General features: G+C 34.2%; 2 protein-coding genes across 6 annotated transcripts; one reads left to right on the top strand and one right to left on the bottom strand.

Annotated features, from left to right (window-relative positions):
- Window positions 1-9,560, top strand: dnk (deoxynucleoside kinase). 4 transcript variants are annotated; one of them, XM_088224404.1, is made up of 5 exons: window positions 1-145; window positions 2,812-3,002; window positions 4,462-4,714; window positions 5,148-5,302; window positions 9,233-9,560. In XM_088224404.1, the coding sequence occupies exons 1-5, from the start codon at window positions 130-132 to the stop codon at window positions 9,416-9,418; spliced, it is 801 nt and encodes a 266-aa protein (XP_088080530.1). In that variant the 5' UTR covers window positions 1-129; the 3' UTR covers window positions 9,419-9,560. The 4 variants fall into 4 exon arrangements, with proteins under 4 accessions (XP_088080530.1, XP_088080549.1, XP_088080538.1 ...); XM_088224423.1 differs by lacking the exon at window positions 1-145 and adding an exon at window positions 271-476; XM_088224412.1 differs by lacking the exon at window positions 1-145 and adding an exon at window positions 458-804.
- An 11,122-nt stretch (window positions 9,561-20,682) lies between these two features.
- LOC148285483 (uncharacterized) lies at window positions 20,683-24,283 on the bottom strand. 2 transcript variants are annotated; one of them, XM_088224389.1, is made up of 4 exons: window positions 24,078-24,248; window positions 23,937-23,989; window positions 22,612-22,762; window positions 20,683-22,003 (listed from the first exon to the last, which is right to left on the bottom strand). In XM_088224389.1, the coding sequence occupies exons 1-4, from the start codon at window positions 24,103-24,105 to the stop codon at window positions 20,991-20,993; spliced, it is 1,245 nt and encodes a 414-aa protein (XP_088080515.1). In that variant the 5' UTR covers window positions 24,106-24,248; the 3' UTR covers window positions 20,683-20,990. The 2 variants fall into 2 exon arrangements, with proteins under 2 accessions (XP_088080515.1, XP_088080507.1); XM_088224381.1 differs by having other exon boundaries at window positions 23,937-24,283.
- Between the last annotated feature and the right edge of the window lie 396 nt (window positions 24,284-24,679).

Below are 24,679 nucleotides of genomic sequence, written 5' to 3'. Positions count from 1 at the left end.
GTAAAAAAATCAAAATATGTGTAGAATGAAAGACGTACAATTTGAAGTTTGGGCTTATTTGTTTATAAAGGAATCCAAAAAAATATTTTCTCCGTGTATTGAATATGTTTACCTTTCTTACGCTTTAAAATGTTTCTAAGTCTGAGTGAGTAGATTTTATATTTCCCTCGTATTCAAAATAAAATTGTTTATGTTATCTAAGTTATCTTACCACACTCAAGGCACAAAATAAAATAAATTGCGCGGGAACTGCTAGCTTGCTTTTTTTCCATTCATTCGCGTTTATTGTCTTTCACTGTAATTTGTATTCAAACACTGATTAAATAGTACAAGTAATTACTTACTTTTGTGGCCTTCACTTCACTTACCTATCAGATTTGTGCTTTGAGTGATTTCAATTGGCCACAAAGTACCCCGTTGATTTTTATTATTGAAATACTATCTTCTAACTCCTCTTGAGCGAATAACCTAACCAGGTAAAAACATAAGAAATTGTTTTTCATAAATATTAGATCGCATTCAATATTTGATTCACAATCTCATTTATTGGTTCAATAATCTAAATTGCAATACTTTATCCAGCGTAGTAACTCCTCTAATTGTAGGCACAATATATTCAGTACCTATACACAATAACTATATATGGTTTTATCTGAAATGTAAGATTGTTGCCTGCCATTAATGTGTATTGCATCATATGAAATAATTGACAAAGCAGTCTTACAAAAATAAAGTTTTATTATGTTGATTAATTGTATGAAATACTTAGTTTGAAATATCTCTTTGGTCCAGTAATGTTATCCCGTAAGTATAAACGATTAACACACCTACCATGTATTATAATAACACACATTTGTATACCTAGGTACATATAAATTGTCCTTTACAAGCTTTATGAAAAAAACCAGGTCATCGTCTTGTGGCTAGTGTCATGGACTAGTGTTTTGTTAGACTAGTGTTTGTATAATTATATTATTATTACTAAAGGATTAATCGCTATTTAAAAAATAGTATAACATTCAGTTCGCACGTGAGCGACACGTGAGCGAGTCTAAAATTGTCTTTTTGATAAGTATGCAGAAATTTTCTTGAATGTATTTCTGTTCGCATAATTAATTATGTAATTCTTGAAAATATTAATATGGCCTTTAGGAGCCCAAATTTTAATGTTATCGATATAATTATTCTTTCAGTCAGAGGCCGTGCAGGCCCATCTGTTACAAACGAATAATGCACAATGTTAAGTTTTTTGTATGATTTCTTCCAGTACAAACTTTATCTGCTTATACGGGGCGAATTGCTACCCCCGTAAGCTAAAACTAAGAAAAGATATTTAAATTGAAAAAGTTGAGACTTCAATTGAATAGTTAACTCTTTTTATTTATTACCCTACATATGTAGACGTACGTATGCAATGCAGCGAGAGTTAAATAATTAATTTTAAGGTAATTCTCTATATAAGTATTATTATTACAATATTTACCTCTCAATATTTTTTAAAAACAGATTTCTGAGAGATAATGTATTATTTTGCCGATAATACATTTATCTCTCAATTCTTTTTGAAGACAATATTTTTCAATTTGAGGTAACATTTAATAATACCCCAAAATTCAGTTTTAACGTATTTTAAAATTCCTTTTTCATTTTCGAATCTTGTTCGTAATATTATATGAAATTTATTATTTGATTTCAAAATTTGAATGACTTTGAGAGGTTTATTTTTTTATATTTAAAAAAAAAAAAATATATATTTGCGTTCTTATGATTTACCCAAATATTTAATTTTGACAGCCATTTTTAACGAGTTGTAAATAACTCACTATTAGAAAATGGGAATCGAGTTGGGGTAGAGTGGGATTTGAACCGCAGACCTTTAGTCCGTGAGTCCGAGACACTAGCCACAGGACCACAACCCGATCTAATTTATTTAAAGGTTTCCTTAAATTCAATTATTTTTTCATCATCATCACTCCCTTTCCGCACATAATGGTGCATAGGGCATTGCATTGGTACACCAATAGCAGCGTATCTTGATCATTGTTTTGTTACATGAAAGTAAGATGATCAGTCTTACGCTTCAGGTGACAGTCCAGGGACTGTGAAATATTCCTGTGTAAAAATGCAGTTTTGAATATTTCATGTCAGCCATGTCGGGAAATTAAATATGAGACCTCTTGCATGGTAGGCATATGCGCTGACCATTAACTACGAGGCGGAAAAACATTTTTACATTGCTAAAATAATTGAGCTATATCCTAAATAACATAATATCTTTTATTTTTATGGATAGATTTTTTAATCCAAATGCAATAAATTATACTGACACAATGATCATTATGCCATTGTTATTTCTGAAAACTTTTACAAACAAGGCACAAGTGAGTAATCTTTAAGCTGTGCCTTTGTTCTTGCAAATGAATATTAGTTTTCACTGGTGTGTGTGAAACTGCTCTCCTGTAAAAAGGAGTTTTTTGAGTTGTGCTATTATTATTTCCTAAGTTCGAGTTCATACTAGTTTATAACAACTTTGCTAAAAGAAATGGCATTTATAAAAAAATTATGATCATCTACTATTACTAAAATATTGTTTCCTTATAACAAAACTGATTACAAACATAAATTATATATGATTTTGCATACTTCTAGACATTAAAAAGGGTCATGTTTATTTTAGACTTCATAATTTGACAAAAGCCATTTAATTATTGGAACAAGTTCGTTATTTATTCACCATCGCCCAAATATTCATAAATATAAAACAGCTACGCTCAAAATATAAGTACAATTCTAAAATCTATTTTATTCCAGGGAGACTTGCGATAAATATGGCCACCTGCTACTCTACATATTCTAAGAAGAAGCCATTTACAGTGCTCGTTGAAGGCAATATAGGCAGTGGCAAAACCACATTTCTCCAACACTTTGACCAGTTTGAAGATGTTACATTACTTACTGAGCCTGTAGAATCGTGGAGAAATTTGAATGGATGGAATTTATTGGTAAAAAAGCTTTATTGATGTTTTTCAAATGTAGGTTTTTGTAATGTTATAAATAAGCTGTGGTATATTAAACTAGTGTTGAACAGTACAATTTAGAACTTGACACTACTTTTTGAGTAAAACTAGAATGTCCATCAATTTCTGAAGTACATATGTGTGTTTAAAATTCGTACTGCTTTGGGAAATATTTGTCAAGATTTATTTTTAATGGGTTTAATACATTTTATGCAGGGGCAAAAATTTTATGCAACTTTTGATCAGTTTAACTATGTGCTGATTTTTTTAAATCACTAAATTAAATCTTATATGTATGTTGAACACAACTGTTCTCTCGTCAAGGCGTAAAAATTAACTCTACAAAGGAACAGTTGGATTGAAATCGGTCAGCATATATTAAGTTTAATTATTTAGATTCTAAGCTTTAATGGGGTCCATTTATAGCTAGTTTATCAAACAGACTTAGTTCTGCAGCCTACGCTGAGAAAAAGTTTGAACATCTTGATGTAGCCAGGTTGGTCTATTTCAGTTACTCCCACGGCGTTATGTCTTACGGTATACTATTGTGGGGAAACGCTGCAGATATTGACTCTGTTTTTGTGCTGCAGAAGAGAGCTGTTTGAGCAATTAACAATATGAATCCTGGAGAATCACTTAGAGATAAGTTTAAAGAAATCAATATACTGACAGTCACGTGTTAATACATTTATAAAAACTTGATCTATGTACACAAAAATATTGATGATTTTAAAAGCAACAGAGATTTCCATAGATTCAACTCGAGAAATAAACTAAACTGTAAAACATTAATAATTGGTTTTCCTTAAACTGCATACGATTCTATAATAAATTACCTTTGGTATTCAGGCCTAGTCAACAAAGACATTTAAGGATGTTGTCAAGCACAAGCTGTGGTGCTAAAGGGGGTTACTATAGAGTCGTATTTGCAGGACAAATACAGCTTGGCAGTAGATTCATTGTTTCTTATTTGTTTAATTTAATGGTTTGTATTACATGTATTGTTCATTTTTATTTATTAATTGTTTTTTTAATTACTGGTTAAATTGGATTAAGTACATAGTTTTAAGTTGTTGACATTTACAAGAGATTGAAGGAATCTTATATAAATAAATAAAAAATTACAATTACAAAATAATTGAAAATTTTAAACAAAATAAATGTGTAATTAACTCCTTTAAAATTGCCAGGTTAATTAAATTTATTTTTACAAAAAATATTTGATTAATGATTTGACAACGAAATACTTGTTTTTTGAAACCAGTCGCTATCATTAAATTTATTAATTAAAACAAAGTAAACTATAAAAAGTAATTAAATTATGTAATACAGTTCAACAAAACTATGCATCACTTGTTAAAAACTATTTATTTTATGTAAAGATATATTTTTTTATTCAGACTTAGATAATGATTCAATTTAAATTTGTTATTTCTGATTCCAGGATTTAATGTATAAATGTCCAGAAAAATGGGCTATGCCATTCCAATCTTATGTTACGTTAACGATGCTGCAAATGCACACCAAGGAGACTGCGACCAAAATTAAACTCATGGAACGTTCCATTTACAGCGCTCGGTATTGTTTTGTGGAGAACATGATTCAATCCAGTGTGATGCATCCAGCTATGTCGGCTATTCTTGATGAATGGTTTAATTATATTGATTCTACTGTTAATATACCTGTGGATCTAATCGGTAACTAACATTTATTTTTGTCGCTTTATTGATTAATTTAATTCCAACTCATTACATTATGTAATATTTTATTGTAGACTAGGACTAGAAATTTTAACTTTAATCCACAATAAGCCTAAAAAAACAAAACATAGGGATAGGTAGACAGAATAGAATGCGACACCCGTTTATCTTCGCATACAGACCTCGCTCCCTCTGCATGCATTAGTTAAATTTGGTCATGCCATGTCCCTCTCGTCTTCAACTTTTCTGCGTTCTCTAGTATTTGCATCATGAATCTTTTTAGCCATTCTGCACAACAAAACCATTGCAGCCTTAAGAGTCTTAAGAGAATTTTTTATTTCAACATTTGTGTACCTTATAGTTTGACCGCACATTTGTCTTAGAGATATGCTTGTGAAGTAAAAAATGATTATGTATTTTTTATTTGCAGTTTACTTAAGAACAACACCCAGCATTGTTCACGAGCGCATTAAGAAAAGGGCTCGCTCTGAAGAGCAATATGTCCCCTTGGATTATTTGGAAGATCTGCATGTACTTCATGAGAATTGGTTAATTCACGGAAAAAGTTTTCGCTGCCCCGCTCCGGTTAGTAATACTGCATATCATATTTGACCATTTGTTAAGCTGAATTTGTCTTTTGGCCCAATCTATACATAGAAGTTATTCTATATTTATATTTTGTTTTCATTTAAAAATTGGAAGGAACTTTTCTGACGCTGCATGAGTACTAACATACTCACAGTTTGGTATCTTATCTTGGTATAAATACTTGTTGATCATTATTATCATGCCTTAATTACATGGTATTGGCCTTTACTGATCATGTATTTCCAACAATCTCTCTTAAATCCTTGGCTATGTCGAATTTTACACTGCAATATATATAAATTATAATGGAATGAGGAGGCTCAGTGGTTTTTTTTTATGTATCGTATTATCAGCGCTATGATTTGTATTTCTGAAATTACTCCACGTGTGACGTCTCGAGTTCTCTTCCACTTCTTCTTGATCAGTTCTGCTGATTGGTACGTTGACCGTAAGTAAACCAGAAATCTTCCACAACTCTCTTGGTTGATTCATATGAACTAGTGACATTGTTCAAAGTAGTTTGATTTTATTAAAATGTTGTTTTCATACATTTTTAAGAAACTTTGTAGTATAATTTACTGCTCTAATTCTTACCGGCATTAGAAAACATTTTTTAAATCGAACTTCTCATAGGGCTGACGTTCCTCGTTGTTATGTACACTCGATTTTTCACCTAGAGATTACAAGCTAACAGCTAACAATCAGTGCTATGGGAAATTGGATATAAACAATGTTTTCTTACATGCATTAAAAATGAGAGCATCAAATTGTACGGTGAAGTATCTTAAAAGTGTCATAAACTCAACAAACAGGACGCCCTTACGGTCCCAAAAGACAGTAACCATCACTTTCCCTGCGGATAGCGTTTGCTTGAACTTTTACTTTTTCAAACTTTTTTAGGCGATCCGGTATGGCGCCATTGTCGCGATTGTTGTTTTGTTTCCGGGGTGACGTAGTGACACCACGTTTTATACCCGGTAACAATGGAGTCTAAGAAATCTTTGGTATTCTCGGCGCATTCTCGAAGAAACTCCTGGGCACAAGTGACGCGTTTGGCTTTGTGGGTTTCTGAAAGCATGTGCGAGACCCACCGCGCACACACTTTGTGATAACATAACCTTTCAGTCAAAATCGTGTAGATTGTTTTTTCACAAATCTCAGGAACCCGGGTAGCCAGTTTCCGAATCGTTATCCTCCGATATTCCAACAGAATTCACTTAATCTTGATACAATTTCGTCCGAGATCGATGGCCTTCCGCTTCTTTGCTTCACACAACTGCCTATGAATATCAACCGGTGGTAACTTTTTAGCGTGCAAAAATTGGATTACTGCACGAACTTCGCACCTGGCGGTGATGGCGAACAGGGGTTCCTTCGCGAATGGCTGTCAGGCCGGCACTGAACGTCGCAGCGAGTTTTACTAAGGCAGGATCTAGAGTGGGGGGACCAGCGCACACAGCAGTGTTGCTGGATTTCGTCTAGCATTTCGTGCGGCGAGTTTACAGCATTGGGAACCTTATTTTTTACACAACCTTCGTATTATTTTTTTAAAAATTGGCTTAGTTTGATATACTATTAACAAATAAAAAAACCACTAAACTTCCTAATTCCAATATTCAGGTGAAAAACGGTTTAAGTATACTTGCAATTTATACTGCATACATACAAGCTGTATACTGCGGATGTCTCCTGAGAGTTATAATCACGCTTGCCTTCTTTACAAGGCTTCACGCTTTCGATGTCCTGGATATCCGTCCTGTAGTTCTGACAGTTCATGTCAGAAAAATGATTTGGTAGGATGCACATGAGCTGACATCTGAGAGAGATGCCAGGAGGGTCTTCGTGGACACCATAATATGCTTGAACTAAGGAGCGGACATGAAATGATAATGCAATTCATGGATTTCCTTCTTTGTCGCAATTTTTTCCGATACTTTACAATGATAAATCAATGAGGAGGTTCAGTGTTTTTTAATTTTTTTTTATTTGTTAATCCCACTGAATAGATAATCACTAGAAGTGCCAATAGTAAGATTTACTATGAGAACCGATGTGGCTAGTTTACAAAAGTCCTTTTGGATTTAGAACGTAAATGACCAATAAAAATAGTCAGTCTTCTATCTCGTTGATACTTGCGGTTATTATATTGATAACCTTTTCTAATATTGCTGTCCCGAAACAATCGATATTTCTATTTATAAAATTCGACCATTTAATTATTCATATTTTATTTTGTATGTAGTTTCCGACTGCTTTGTAATCAGAAGTATTTTGAATTAAGTTTATTATATTATTTAGAGGAAAAAGAAATATATACTATTTTATCATAAAACATATTTATTAAAAACGGAAAATAGTATTAAAAAAAACACAATAATTGCAAAATATAGAAACTGCACCAGGAAAGGAATCAATGTACTTTAGCAAACTGAATGCAGTTTTAAAAATTTACATTTATAAGTATCTAAATTTTATTATGTATTTACTTGCTAGATAACCTTAAATGATAAACCTACCTTTACCTGATGTATAGGAGTAAAGTATGGAACTGAAAAAACAAGAATAAAATCAGGCTAAATGCTGTCGAAATGCAAATGTGTAGCAAAACTATCTTAATCAAAAAATTTAAAATATTTTATTGGTTTCTTGCAAAAAGGGGTTTTTAAAAATCGAAGTGGTTAATATTTATGTATATGGTTCTTAAAAAAACAACGGTACCACCTGAATTATGTGAGTCAGGTAAAAGTAATTCTTTTGAACAAAAATTTATTGCATCAGCAATGCTGTTACTGAATAATTGTGATGCCAATTTGACTTTAATTTTTAGATTTTTGAAAAAAATATGGCCCCGCTAAAACTTGTTAGCCAAGTGAAAATGTTCTTTTTCCTGGAGTTTATTCAGATTTTTATATGTGCCCACTTAATTGACCTACCCTCGCAGTCCCTGAAAAATGCAATAGCCTGTAATTAATTTATTTTCAGTTTTCAGCATGTGAAATGCATCTAAAAATACCGGAACCGGTTTTGTTGAAGAAGTTTTTGCAAAAAACAGATTTCTCATATACGAAATAATAATGTTCATAAAAATACAATTTTATCTGCAGTAGGTTTAGAAACTCATTTTTATAGTTTATTTAATAATTTTATCAATCAGTATTTCAAAAACACAAGCTAAAAACTGCAAATTAAGTTGGAAATAAAACATTATCGATCAATCTACTTATTTTAAAATAAAATACTGATGTTCACATCACTATTTTTTCAAAACAATCTTATATATCAACAATATTTTGAGTTTGTCCAAATTTTTGTAGACAAGGACTGGATTCAACTCCCTGGGGAGCTGTTTATATTAACATATTACAACAGAGATGAAGAACACTTAAGAGAAGGTAATATGGAAGTCTAGGCATCTACAGGGCTTATGACCTGTCAATGGCTGGTTTAAGTGGCCACTTTACACACTGTAACATTCACCATTCTGCCTATATTTGAACATCTGTATTCCTTCGATTCTTTCATCTGTTTTATATAAACAGCTCCCCAGGGAGTTGAATCCAGTCCTTGTCTACAAAAATTTGGACAAACTCAAAATATTGTTGATAAATTACCTGGTCCATGAAGAAGTATAGGACATTTTTAACAGATTCATCTGACTGAATTATTTCACATACTAGGCAACGCCTGAAAACAATTTTTCAATTTTTAAACTTCTTCTTGGACCAGTTGGTTTAAGTACTCATTATAATAAATATACTTGTATGCCAATTATTTCAGGTGATTTTAACATGAATACAGTTATAACTTTGTAATGTGAGGACCCTAGAACGGGCATTCATTTGCCTTTTTAGGACTGTACTGTTACACCATTATTTAAAAAAAAAATAACCACTATCAACGATAATTACTTACATTTAATAATTCCAGGTGTTAGTATTAAATGCAGATTTAGATCTGTCTCAAATTAGTGACGAATACAAGAAAATGGAGCATCATATTCTACAAACTGCAGTTGATGTTGTGATGAATTCACCAAACAAGTTTAGCCCCAAGAGACCATCCAGTTCTCAACTGTCTCCGGGAAAACCAACCAAAATGAAAATTAATTTCTAAACCAATTTCCACATTACTTTGCATATTTTAACAACTTTTTAATCTCATTTATGTCCAATAATTGTATAGCAAAATATTTTTTGTGGGACTGACCAATTTTTTTACTGATTAAAAAAAAAATTGTTTGACTTTTATTTAGGTTTTGTAGTTAGTTTTTTTTGCATTTACTTTGACTATCACAAAGATTGACCATCATCCTGCCTGTGTAATCTAAAAGTACTATAGTTTAATGTTATGAATCATAACATAATACAAGCTTTGTAAGGATTTACTATCATTTCCTTTCACAAAGATTGTGATGTTACTTTGTATGTATTATTGTGTTTTAAAAATATATATTATTTTTTTCTAAATTAAAATATCTCCCTGCACTTAAAATATACAATTACTACTTGCCAAGTATTTTAAATATATGCAGTCTTTTTGGGGTGATCCTGTAGGTAGGACTCGTTCCAACATTTTGGGTGCACGAGCCATCTTCAGGGTAAACTTTGAAAAACCATAATCTACTAGCTCCTGCAACGGTAGCTGAAATGTCGGAACAAATCCAACCTACATTGAATCACCCAAAAAAAAAACATACATAGTAATATCTGTGACTGTGAAAGTCTATGTACCTTTTTAAGTATTTTAATTTAGGTTTTTTTGTAGTGTGCATTGAAAATATAAAAATAATTATTTATAAAAAAATGTTTTATATACCTTCATTTATTTTTTGAAATGTATTTTGAACTTAAATTCTTAATATTGTAATCCCACAGCAAGCACAAGAGGTTGCTTCTTTTTTGGTGTGGTATTTTGTTTGGTTTTTTGTTTCTGTACTTTTGCTTTATTAGGTATTTCTTTTTGTTATCATGTCGTAACTTTTTTACTATATTAAATAAATAAATTTTAAAAAAAACTTTAAAGTGCTTTTTAAAAAAATCGTGAAATCCAAATAATTTGGTTTGCACCATTTACGGTTTTATCAATACATTTTTAATCAAATGGCGATCTAAAAACCCTAGCACTTCAAATTCAAGCAGTTTATTAAACTAAAACTGGCTGACATGATTGTCCGTCAAACATTTCTCTAAGAAAATGAATGCACAATTTGCTATTAGAAATTTGTGAATAAATAATATACCGTCTATGTAACTTTGATATGAGCAAAAAATCTAAATACTTATGGCGTTTTTAATTTGGTAATGTATCCAAAATAAAACAAGTTTATTGGATTATAATTCTACTTTATTTTTTATAAAATATACAAAGGGTATATTGTGACGCGTTTCGTCTTGTTAGGACATTTTCAAACAAACTCGCTCGTAGAGTTTGCATTAAATTGAAATTCAGTATTGAGAATGAATCATCTCCACTAAAGAAGCAAGCAATACCTTGTATATCCCTAAATTCAATACAGTGGATGACACGTACTGCATTTGCATATAGGTAAAACAGCGAATATGCCATGCTAACATAATAAAAACAGATTTTCTAATATAAATCAACAACACAAAAAAAATGCTTTTAAATCATTTTTTTAACAAAATCACAATGTACATGAACATTTTGACAAATGGTTCTTCCGCAGTATTGAATTACATATACACAGACGATATATAGAATCTTTATACAGAAGCATTGTTCTTTTACATTCATGCATCTTCACATACAAGTGTGGCGATCATTATGACTATATTATAATGTCGACTTTCAGGGATTTAATAATAATAATTTATAGCAAACTCCCAATCTAAGAAACCACCCCAAGTTTACGTGACCACTTATTTAAAGTTAATTTGGCCTCATTTCAAACCTGATAAAGGGACAGACGCAGCATTAGCTTTTAATTCCATCTGCAATAACCCTTACATATATACTATTCTGGTGCTAATACTTCCATTAACCTTATCTGTATTTCCACTATCATCCATGCCATATTTCTAATGCAAAATTCAACAAATTCTTTTAGCAGAAATATTGTATTAACCGATCATGTAAAAAACCAAATATTGTTTTTTTTCGAAATTTCAAACCTTTCTGGTCCCTTTAACATAACAATTTGTGTGTAGTCTGCCTAACTGGGTACAACCTGCCACTCAGTCATCACTTAATTGAAACTTAAGAATTTAAATAGTTATTCTCTGGAAGTACTCCATTGCAAAATATTGTATTTAAAAATAAATATCTTGATTTGTATAAATTATAGTAAGACTACAATATTCAAACGAAGATGCCCTGAGCTATCAATTATTTTTTATATGTAAAAAATATGCATTCATAATTACAATGCAATTCCACCATAGTATGTATTTTAATATGCATATTTTAGTATATATTTTTTGCACCACAACAGGCCAGAAGGCCCAATTACAGTAGTGAATTACAGCACAGAACATACAGGTTTGAGAAAAAACAGATTTAATTTTTGTGTTCTCACCGGGAATCGAATCCGGAACCTTTCGTGTGCGAGTCAAGCATCTTAACTACTACACCACGGAGGCCGCCTTTTGTTTGGGAACATACCACATAAACATTTCATAATTAATTTTAACAAATTGTTATTTTTATATCACATACCAATGATGTACATTTTTTAATAATATTGTGAATTAAAAAACTTAAAAATATATTGATTTTGTTTTATTTCTTTAAAAAATAATATGAGGAGGAAAAATAGGAGCTACAGCGCTATTCGACATCAATTTATTCCGAATATGTAGTTAGATGTGAAAAAAAAAATTTTTTTTTAGCCACACTTACTCAAACTCCAATATTAAAACTGAAAGCTAAATAAACAAAAAAATGCTGTATGGCTAAATTAAAGTTTCTCAAAAAAATTATGCCAGAGAAACATCACCGCCAAATTTGTATGAGCTGTCAGTTTACATAATTTATTTCTTTTTATAACCGAATTTAAACCTGTGTACAAATTATATTTAATAAAATATGCTTTAACAACAATTTGTGTGTTCTACAACTAGTGGGCAGTAAAATCATTGAGTGAAACTTCAAAATTCAGTTCATACGTCACAGCCGAAAATGGACGAATAACATTTACTCAGGAACAATGTAACGAGATTTTATCTACGATTAAAAATCTGCAAGTTGTGACAGCTAGAAGACATGCGAGATAGGAATACTGTTGAGTTTTATCGCAGCAATCTCTTTATACCTATGTATGAACCGGTTTGTGATGGCGTGGTAGTATTGTGGACTCGCAGGCCAAAAGTCCGAGGTTCAAATCCCACTCTACCACAATTCGATTTCCATTTTTCCAGCACAAGTTATTTACGACTTTTAGAAAATGGTCTGAAAATTGAAATATTTGAGTAAATAATAACTACAGTATTTCTCTCTTTGAAAAAAAATATATGCTGAGAACATCAATGATGAAAATTCCGTGAAGGGCTTATCTCTCCTGCTGACGGATGAAGCAGCTGAACGGTCGCTCAGCGAAAAAGGGGACGTTTGTTCTTGCGAGGAAACATCAAATCTCGCGAGACATGCATTTGCGCCCAAGAAAGCAGCCTATAAGGTTTACGGGGATTTTTTTTTCCAATAAATAGAATGTTTGCCTCCACGGACAAGCAAAGAATGCTAATGGAAGAGTTATCTTCACCTGTTCACCATGTGTGGACTTATTAAACAAGGCACATATATTTGAAGAAAAAATGTAAAGGATGATTCAACCATAACGCACGATGTTAATTGTAAATAAAACAAAAAGTTTTCTTTATGCGTAAAGTAAAAAAATAAAAAGTTTATTTACAATAAAACAAAAAGTTTTCAGAGAATTATCTTAATTTTTTTATTATGATAGAAAGATCTATGACAATTATGTGTGAAATAAAATATTGGCCAAATGCTTGCCACGGCTTTGGTGCCATACCTCTATCCGATGGTCCATATTTTGACGACGCTGAGGCATAATGGGCAAAGTTATGCAGAAAGCAGCCAGTCCACAATTTTTCGAAAAAGTACACCCCGATAACGCCACCAGCCCATAAACCGCACCAAACAGTCACTCTTTGTGGATGCATTGGCTTTCCAACAATCACTTGTGGATTCTCAATTGCCCAAATGCGACAACTCTGTTTGTTAACGAATCCACTGAGGTGAGAGTGTGCCTCATAGCTGAAGATGATTTTCTTCGTAAAGTCACTATTCACTTCTGTTTGTTCAACCAACCATTCGGTGTATTGACGACGCTTGAAATGGTCACTAGGCTTCAGCACTTGAGACAATTGGACCTTGTAAGCGTGTAAATTCAAGTCTTTATCTAAAATTCGTGAGATGTTCAATGAGGAACTTCAGCCCTACGGGAAATCGGATACAAAAAATGTTTTCTTGCGCGCGGTAAAAATTAGAGCATTAAATTGTACAGCAAAATTTCTTGAAAATCTACAAAAAAAATTATATATTTTAATAAAAATGCACTACTTTGAATAACATCACTGGTTCATATGAACCATCCAATGATATGAGAGCTTTGAAGGAAATCCGGTTTGGTCACCGTAAACGAACCAATCGGAAGAACTGTTAGAGAACAATCTCTGACGTCACACGCTGAGTTATTTCAGAAATACAAAACTTTAAAAAATCATAGCGCTGATAATACGACATATAAAAATAATAAAACAAAATTTGGCTTAGTTTAACATTCTATTAAAAAATTCAAAAAAGACACTGAACTTCCTCATTGTTGAGCACGACGGCGAGTCGAGGTTGACGGCTCTTCTGCCACACTATCACGAACAGTAGCAATGTTTTCCGAAGAACGAACTGGGCGAGCATGCATGTTTTCACATCTCCTACAGACCCGGTTTGCTGAAATTTGCGCACTATTCTCCCGATTATGGACACATTTGGTCGATTATGTTGACCAAAAAAATCACTAATTAATAATAATTTACATTGTGCGTTATGGTTGAACCACCTTTTAGTAGAGAAAATTGTTGTGGAAAATCACTCTCCCATCAAAAAAGAGCAGACAAAAGAGTGAAATGCAGTTACTGCTATGCAAATGGTCACCAAGCTAATGTTTGTTGAAAGAGAGAAACTCAAGGTGCCCAGGAACAACGAATTTAAAAAGAGCTTTGTCCTCCGCCAACACCCGACCGAAGTCTACTCAAGACAGCCCACAATTTAGTGGCCAAGAACATGAAAATCATTTTAGCCGATGACGTAGGCAAAGAAAAAATTACAGACACAATTCAAACAACTGTAGAAGGGGACAAATAATTCTCACGTCTTTTATTGTACTCCCCAGATGCGAAGACAACTGTACTCTTCTTGGAGTTAACTTTATTAAGGATGCTGGAATCATCCTTAATCTACCCCAATGAGCCTGGTCGTTCACCGAGGATCCATCAAGAACGGATGAGGGTACATCCAGGATGTGTTTTGTCACGGTGCCAAGCAAGAAGGGGAAGCGAATCTTGATTTAATTGATAAATTGCGGCTCATGGTAGAGATGATGATCAGCCTTCTCCTAGCTACTCCGAAAGAGAAGAATGAGTGGGACGTCTATGAACCACCGCCACTACTAAGCCCCATGGTCTCCACCTCAAGAAAGTCCTTGGGCAACGATGAAGAAATTTAATGATTTAACTTGTTTTTTGATGCCGCATTGGATGACGATGAACTTCACGAAATAATGTACAATTCATATGAGTTGTTTGATCACTCCCATTGAAAGTTGACGAGGGCAGGCTTACGTATAGTAGAGGTTGAAGAATTTTCCTTGCACGATAACGATGCGCCATACCTCAAAGTCACGAAAAGAAAGTGACTGAACAAGCTCCTTCAAAGACAAGCGTCGATATTTGCTACCGTGTTTGCATCCACAAGATTGGAACACTGCATTGAAACGAATGAACACTTCTCCGTTGCGGTATCCCTATACCGATTATTATTATTATTATTATGGATAACTTATAGAGCGCCATTTTCGTAATAAAATACCTCAAGGGCGCTTCACAGTGATTTTTTAAAATTTGTAATTAAAATTATTTATTTTGTTGTCACATGCTACGGATTTATTCAAATGATTTAGAGAACAAGTAGGTTTTAAGTTTTTTCCGAAACATCACTTCACTTTCACAGCCTCGCACCTCTGCTGGGAGAGCATTCCATGCCATAGGGCCTACGACCGCAAATGCGCGTTCACTAAATTTAGTGCACTGTTTGTGTAGAGGTATAATAACTTTTCCTCTCGCCGTAGACGTAGCTGATCTAAGTGTGAGACGCCTGTCAGCTAGTTCATCTGGAATGCATAGTTCCCTTAGATATTCCGGAGCAGAGTTGTGCAGTGACTTATACATAAGCCAACAGAGTTTGTATTCGACCCTCTGTGGAAAATGTAGCCAGTGTAGTTCCCGAAGTAGTGGAGTGATATGACTGAACTTAGAGATTCCGAAAATAAGTCTCGCTGCGGCATTCAATACAGATTGTAGGCGAGTCATTTTGTTCATTGGTAGACCTGCATAGTTACCATTACAATAATCGACTCTAGACACTACAAACGCATTTATTGATTGACGGGCGGCATCAACCGGCAAATTTTTGCGTATGCATTTAATTTGACTCAGCTGGTAGAAGCATGAACTTATCGTTCTACTAATTTGAGCGTCAAGAGAAAGGTCAGAATTGAATAAAACTCCCAGTAGTTTAACGGTGGGTAAAGCGGTATTCCCTACATTGGGTCCGGCCGTATCCTGGATCAAATTCTGTCGTCTGGCTGAAGCCACCCATAGTTGTTCAGTTTTTGATGTGTTTAATATTAGTTTATTACCAGTCCACCAGTCAGAGCTTCAGGTGGAGATTGACAAGATGCTGCGTCAGGGAATAATGAAGGAATTGGATCCACCATGGGCGGTATCCGTAGTAATGGTTTCCGAGAAAGATGGCAGCACACGTGTATGCATCGACTACCGACAATTTATCATTTATTTATCATTTTATCATTTATTTATTCATATATATGTACATTACAAAATAAAATATCTTAATTCATACATATAGAAATAATTAGGTAAAATTAGGTATATGTAAAAAAAAAACACATTAGTATACATAATATCCAAAGAATAATATGTTAAAAAAGTAAGAGAATCTTGTAACGAAAAACTCCCTCAGAGACGTGAAAAATGTCAATGTCCAAAGTGATATTGTTCAACATAGAGATAGCCCTTCTAACAGGCATAACCATTGGCAGGTTGGTCCTGTATATTGGAATGTGAAACAGTCTATGTTGACGCTGTCTAAGGTAATTATCAGGAACATAAAAGCTAATGCTCCGCATAATTTCAGGGTTGTCAATAATACTGCGCAACAATCGAAAGAAGTGCGTTGTTAAATACACATTCCTTCTAGTCTTCAAACTGCTGTAACCAAGCATACCCTGGAGAAACTCAGTGGGATAAAGCCATGGATAATATCCGCACTCCCTCATGTAGAGAAACCGAAGAAATTTCTTCTGAACCCTCTCCACCATAAGAGAGTACTTCAACTCACACGGTCCCCAAATCATCGAGCCACTCTCGAGTCTACTTTGCACCAACGAGTTATAAAGAATTCTCAGTACTCGTGTACTACCAAAAACCCTAGCAGTACGCAAGACGAATCCTAACATCTTCAATGAACTACTACAAACTGTTTCGATCTGATCATGAAATGTCAGGGAACTCACAAAAGTGATGCCTAGATCTTTAACCTTCGCAATCTGCATAAGATTCTGGTCATTCATTCTATAGCGGAAGAATAGCGTTTTGTGGGCCCTGGTGAAAGACATAACTGAGCATTTTGAAATATTGAACAATAATTTATTTCGTCTTCCCCATTCAGATACGTTTAATAGATCCGTTTGGAGAGAACGAAAATCATCCAAAGTTTTAACCCTCAAAAATAGTTTCAAGTCATCCGCGAATAATAAAAAACGCGATTTGACTACAACTTTTTTAATATCATTGATAAAAATAGAGAACAGTAATGGACCCAAGTTGGATCCCTGGGGAACACCTGAGTAAGTATTAAAAAATTTTGATGCAAACAAGCCATGTGAAACGTATTGATTTCGGTTTCGGAGGTAGCTCGCCATTAATTTTAGCATTTCATCCGAGAAACCGATCTCACTCAGCTTGTTTAACATAACATCATGATCGACTGTATCAAAGGCTTTGGCAAAGTCATTATATGAACAGTCAACCTGATATCCTGCATCTAATGCAGCCGTAATATAGTCTGTAAATATCATTAAATTTGTTTCAACCGAGCGACCCTTCCTGAACCCATGCTGTTCATCTATTATAAATGGCTCGACTCGAGAAGCGATGATTTTACTTATTAAAATTTCAAATACCTTAGCTGGCGCTGAAAGTACAGCTACAGGTCTATAGTTTTCTACGGATGACTTAGAGCCACTCTTGTGTATAGGAGTAACTTTAGATATCTTCCAAATTTCTGGAAAGACTCCTGTATTTAATGACAAATTAAATAAAAAACAAAGCGGCCTGAGATTTAATAAAATCCCAAAAACAATTTGTATTTTTGAGAATATTGTTTTCCATACTGGAAATAAATGACCGGTACGCTGATCGAATGTCACGTTTAACGCTAGATCTTAATCTACCAAACATTTCATAATCATTCTGACAGCCCGCAGCTTTCCATCTTTTATGGTAGGAATGCTTAACCTGAATATCCCTAACAATAGCCCCAGAAAACCACTTTGGATATCGCCTTCTTCCAGTTGTCTGAGACCTTCTAGGAAAACAAGAATCAAGTACTCCTTCAACAATACAATAAAAGTTTTGCATCCAATGTGTCGTATACCTCATTCCAGTCGATACTGGCCATTAAAAAGCATAGCTGGTCAAAATTGCCCTTATTGAAGTTCCAGCCTCTCCAACTGACTGTGCCTTCCGTGGGAACTTCAGTTCGATGGGGACGATTAATCGACACACTGATACAAAATTCAAGCGCGGGATGATAATTGTCTTCTCTTGTTAGAGGTGACAATGACCGAAACACATCAACTTCTTTCCCGGCAAGTATTAAGTCCAGAATCCTATCTCTAGAATTCAAAACATCATTACACTGGGAAAGTTTCAACAATGAGCACAAAAAAGTTAGATCAGCCTCTATACCTTCAATGTTGCTCGCTGAAGGTAAATTGAAATCCCCCAATATAATGACGCTTCTGTTCTGAAACAAATCTAAACTGGACAAAACCCTGTCGAAAAATAATCGATATGTGTTAGCCTCACTCGCCGGAGGAAAGTAAAGTACACAAATAAAAGTAATTTCGAGAGCGTATGTTAGTTTTACCCAAAGATCTTCATTGGTAGTTTCCAATATAGAAAAACGCTCGACTCGCAAGTTTTCTCTATTTCTCACTGCCAATAAACACCCCCCACCCTGCCTGTGGCCATACCGGTCTCTTCTCACAACTGTAAAATTACTATCAAAAATCTCGGAATCAAAGACGGTATCATTTAACCACGTTTCGGTTAACGCGATGACGTCATGATCGCCAGCTGCGACATTGTTGTAGAACTCTACACACTTCGTCTTTAAACCGTGAGTATTCTGGTAATAAAAATGCAGCTTTTTATTTGATGCATCACGAAAAAGTCATTTGATATTTGGAAGACGCGGAGGATTTCGGTTGTCTTCCCACTCTTTAATAAAAGATTTGCGTGGCCAATTTTCCAGTTTCAAAACTATGTCCGTTATTCCTTTTGGAATACCGATTTTAAACGACGAATAATCACCCCGTGCTTTAATTTTTGCAATATTAAATGAAGCGGTACTTACAAAAGAATTCAAATATTTTAACATGTCTTCACTCGTGGTGTCCTTGTGAAAAGGATAAAAATGATAAAATTTTAAATCCTGCTCAGTTCGTCTTCCAATGCTACCACGAATGAAGACACGTTTTTTATTTTTCACTGTTTTCCACTCTGTGGCGTCGCGGGCTGAAGATGGCGGTGTCACTGCTGGATTTACAACAGCAGTGGCAACAGGAACAGCGACGGCGGCAAGAGCAGTGGCAGCGACAGGAGCAGTGGCAGCGGCAGGAGCAGTGACAAGTAGTGAATACGAACAACTGGGGATCGGGGCAACCTCAGTCATTACCTTCCCCGGTCGCTCCGGTACGCTGCTATCCTTCCGCGAGATCGCAGACATTACGTTTGTGGATTTTTTCCCAACTGAGCGAGTATTAATTTTGCGCTTCTCGTTTATTACCGGCGCAGGTACCATAGTCGACTCGGCTACACGCGCCGACAGCAGCGGCGCAGGATCGGAGTGCGCAGAAGTATGCGCTGTAGACACTGCGACGCAGTCTACAAGTAACGCCGCCGTATCAGGATGTGCCGGAACGACGCTAGTAGGCAGGCCGGGCGAGCCGGGCGGGCCGCGGTCGGCTGACGCGGACTGCGACATATTGTTGCCGTTACACAAGTCGGTAGAGATCGGCTTAGGCAGAGATTTCAAAGCATCCAAAATCTCGCCAAATCCAACGCTCACCTTATCCTCAATTGATGTAACTCTGCAGAGTAACAGAGCAATTAGTTTACTCTGTTCTGCGATCACTTCACTGAGATCCTTCGACATAGTGAACACTTTATTAAATTTAAAAACGGAGCGAACAAAACACACGCGTCCTTCGCTACAATGAGTAGTAGTTTAGTTTAATTGAGTGCAGTAATGGTGCCTGATGCATACCATTTGCCAAGAATGGAGGACAGTCAAAACTCATGTCCATAATAGATCTTCACGCGGACTATTGGCAGATAAAAGTGCACAAGAATGATAAAGACAAAACTGGCTTTATAACATCATTTGGTCATGATTCAATAAGATGCCCTTCGGATTGTGAAATGCCTCTGCAACCTTTAAACGCTTAATTTACCGTTTCCGCATTGAGTTGAGCCCTATCCAGATATTGGCATATTTGGATGACATCAATGTCCTGTCACCCTCTTTCGATTGTCATTACAATGACCTAGAACAAGTGCAAACCTTTCTACATACTTGCTCTTGGTACAGAAGATTTGTTCCCCAATTTGAAAACATTGCATAACCACTGTCTAATCTCACAAAGAAAAGTGCAAAGTGGAAATGGGAGTCTCCCCAAGTGAATGCCTTCCCAAGAACGCCAGTCGATTACTAACACCAGCAGAGAGGAACTATTCCACCACTGAAAGGGAGACGCGGGCGGTAGCAAACTTCAGAGGCTATAATAGAGGGAACTCAAGTGAAAATACTGACTGTTGTTGTTGTTGTTGAGATGTTGTTGTATATGCCAAAACATCCTAATCAATAATATTCTTCTTATAAATTATTATGGAATATGCTTTGAGAATCAAAATTTGTTTCAAATATTTATTCTATTTGTATCAATAAAATAGATATTCGATACAAAAATTGGCTCTCAAAGTGAATTTCTTAGTAATTAAAAAGAAGAAATATTCTTCAATAAAATATTGTTTTTGTCGGTTACAATGTTTTGGCAATCATGGCTCCATATGTAGTACATAAATATCTTTATCCACTAATATAGGTTCTATTCATTTAAGTTGGCTCATGCAGGCTTCTTGTCATGTACCTTCATGTGGATTTGCAAAGTGCATTTTTGCGTGAAGGCTCTGTGACAAACTAGACAAATGTGTTTCTTTATATTGTTGTGTAATTTCATGTGTTCTGTAAGAGATTGTTTTCTGCTGAAACATTTAAAACATACTCTACATTGAAAATTCTTTTCACCCGTATGTGTGACCATATGAATTTTCAACTTGCAATTCGAGAAAAAGGCTTGTTTGCATAAGTTGCACTTGTGATTTTTTTCTTGGAAATGATCTTTTCGAATGTGTTTTGAAAGATAACTTGATATTTCAAATGTTTTAGGACACATTTTACACATGTGAACCCTTCCCATAAGCTTGTGAACTTTACGTAAGTGAATTATGCGAGTGCTGTAAGAAACAAACCGTTCATTACACAAATTGCATGGATATACGCAATTATCTCCAGTGTGAGAGCGAACATGTCTTAACATGCTGCATTTTTTAAGAACTTTGCTACAAATCTGACACGTCACTTTTTCATCATTGTGAGTCTTAAGATGAGCATCTAAACGAACTTTAGAAATATAAAGTTTTCCACAAAGGTCACAAATATGATTAGGAAAATGAACGGCCATGTGTCGCACTAGCTGTTTATGGGTCGGAAATGTTTCTTTACATATTTCACAAGTCAATGCAGATGTTTCTAATTTAAAAGGTAGATCATTCGAAATTCGTTGTTTTCTCAATCGCTGACATTCTTTGTAATTATTAACTGATGTAGTTTTTTCTTCACTTCGATTGTTATATTTTTTTGTCCTATTTTTTAATACAGGTGATGATTTTAACATTTTAGAGGGCCGCATAGTTTTCTTGGGATTTGATTTCCTTTTTTTATCTCTATAACTAATTAATGTATCTCTTTCAGAATCAGAATTTTCGCTGTTTTCCTTTATTTTTATATCAAGATTATAATTGTTTTTCGATTCGTGTTCTTGTTTTATTGTAATTGATTCAATTTCATTTTTTTCATCTGTAAAAAACACGTGATTTAATTTTTTTTTTTTTTTTTTTAAATTGGCATCAAGCAGAGTTTCAAACTACATTGTTTATATATGGGTTACTTGAGAAAAAATAAATGTAAGCATTCCATCCATGCTATTCGAAATTGAGGTTCACAATTTAATGATTATATAAAAACTAAGTGGTGACAATAAGGATTTTTATTGTTTAAAAAAAATAAAAACGCAAAAGTATTTTACATATCCATTTGTGTTTTTCTTTAATTTAATATAATATAAAAATATTCCTAAAAAATATTGAAAGGAATATTATTTTACATTTTGCAGCATTTTTTTATCATGATAATTACTATGGAATTTATATTGTACAGTTCCATACTTATTTGTAAAAAAAATCTCACAATTTTTAGTATTGATAGAGCTCCACTTTTGTTAGATTATCTCAAGGTTACAAGCATTTATACTAACTACCTCAACCCTCAATACGTTAAACTAATATACAAAAAGTGAGTTAAGAGTAACTTCTCTAAACTCAAATAATCTGAATACAATAAATATGCCCACAACTAAATCTATATTTTTGAAAATATTTTAATACAATGGTAAATTTTCACTATACCTGTAACATAATCTTGGAAATTACCAAAATTCTTTAATTTTTTTTGAACATTTTCAATTTGGGTCCGAAACAAATAACATTCGCTCAATTTTAAAATGCAATTTTCGCAAATAAGATATAGCTGATCTTCAGACGTTTCATTATTCATCACCTGAAATGGGACAAGCAATAAGAAAACATTTATTTTACTTGAGGGATCAAACAGCCTACATCAGTGGTCGGCAAACCGCGGCTCACATGCGGCTCTTTAGCCACTCAAGTTTCACTTTTTGTTTGATTTATTTAGTCTACGGGTCCTAAAGAAGAACTTCAAGGACTATTGCTATTTGGATAATAGAGGATATTGTAAATGCTGTCATTAAATGCATCATATTACACTCGATAAAATTGTTCCAATTTTAATATATGGAGCTAAAAGTATGATCAGTGTGAGAAAGGTTTTGTTTCCATTTTCAAGGCAAAAATAAGTCATGAGATACTTGTTTACTATTGCATAATTCATTAAGAAGCCTGTTGTGCAAAGACATTTCTAGAAGAAATTTTCAGTGCTTTGAATTTTAGTGATTAAGATTGTCAACATAAATGTCGCTAAAGCTCTTTATCATCGCCGATTTTTTAAATTTTTACATGAAACAGAGAATAAGTACTGAGATCTTAGGCTGCACAATAATATGTTGGCAGTTTAAAAGTAAAAGAAATTTTACTCTCAAAAGAAATCTTAATTGTTGTACTGCCGATCTATCGCTCTTTTGACAAATGAGTTTGCCCACCACTGGCATACATGTTTGTATTAGAGGTGGGTAAGACCCTATCACCGAGAGGATACACATCACTTGATCAGTATTACCAAAGTGACTGGATCTTTTAAGTAGTGAACAAATGTATCACTAGCTCACTGAAGCGGTTTTAAGCGTTATGAACAAAGAGAGGGAGTTACTGACCACTGTCAAAAGAAGAAAAGCCTCGTACCTGGCCACATATTCCGCAATGAAATGTATGCCTTCTCCAATTTATTATGGAAGGTAAGATAGAGGGCAGGCGGAGTATGGGACGGAAAAGGGCATCATGGCTCAGAAATCTCAGACAGTTATACGAATTTCATACGAATTATTGGATCCAATAAGATATTCACGGCAGCATGTTTGATTCGTTTACGCTACCCGCCTATTGAGAACATCTCCCAATCGTGGTTGGGAAAATCTGTCGGAATCCGATCATTTTCCATAATCTGGTTTGATGTACATTGGATGCTGCCAGTTTTCTGTACGGAACGCAATAATAATTGACAAAAACGAATAATTTAAGAATATTGCTTTAATACATACCTCAATTGAGAAGCAGGAATTTAACATATCTGAATAAGTTTCTTGTTTGTTACCTATTTGGAAGATTTGCAACATATTTTTTAGGTTATTTGCGGATAGAAGACAACATTGACATATTCCAGAAAACGAATCATATTTTACTTCCTGCTTCCGACGTTTCTTTAAACATCGACTCATCATAAGATGGTTTAATTGAATTGGCCTTTTTTTTGGGAAGTGAATCTTTTTAAAGAATTACAATCACTTGTATTGGAATTGATAAGTATAAATTAATGGTTGTCATAATTTATTTATTATTCCCCCGATTACTGTCCTGTCAATCACAGATTACTATGATACTAGTATCCATAGATAATGTAGAACTATCTGTCAATTCAGTGAACTGTCAAATCTGTTAAAGCTAAAACCACAGAAAAAAACAATATATTTAAAAAAAAACATATAATAATTACAAAATGCAGAGATCATGAAATAGATTTTGCATTTTTACCTACTAACTCCACACATCTGACTCAACCGCTTGACGTGGCTTTTTTTCGGCCATTAAAGATGGCCTGGTGAGACCTGCTGGTTACTTGAAAGGCGACTGATGGACGAAAAGAAACTGCCATACCAAAAAGTATGTTTCACAGACTTTTGAAAAAATTGTCGGAAAAATATTACAAAATGCAGGAAACAACATAATTGCAGGATTCAAAAAGATTGGTTTACACCCACTGAATCGGAATGCTGTGCTAGATCTA

The sequence above is a fragment of the Micrasema longulum genome, unplaced genomic scaffold (assembly GCF_059751315.1).
Source record: "Micrasema longulum isolate JH-2025_06_02 unplaced genomic scaffold, ASM5975131v1 h1tg000031l, whole genome shotgun sequence".
NCBI classification, from domain to species: domain Eukaryota; kingdom Metazoa; phylum Arthropoda; class Insecta; order Trichoptera; family Brachycentridae; genus Micrasema; species Micrasema longulum.
This window is presented reverse-complemented; position numbering and strand designations above follow the sequence as displayed.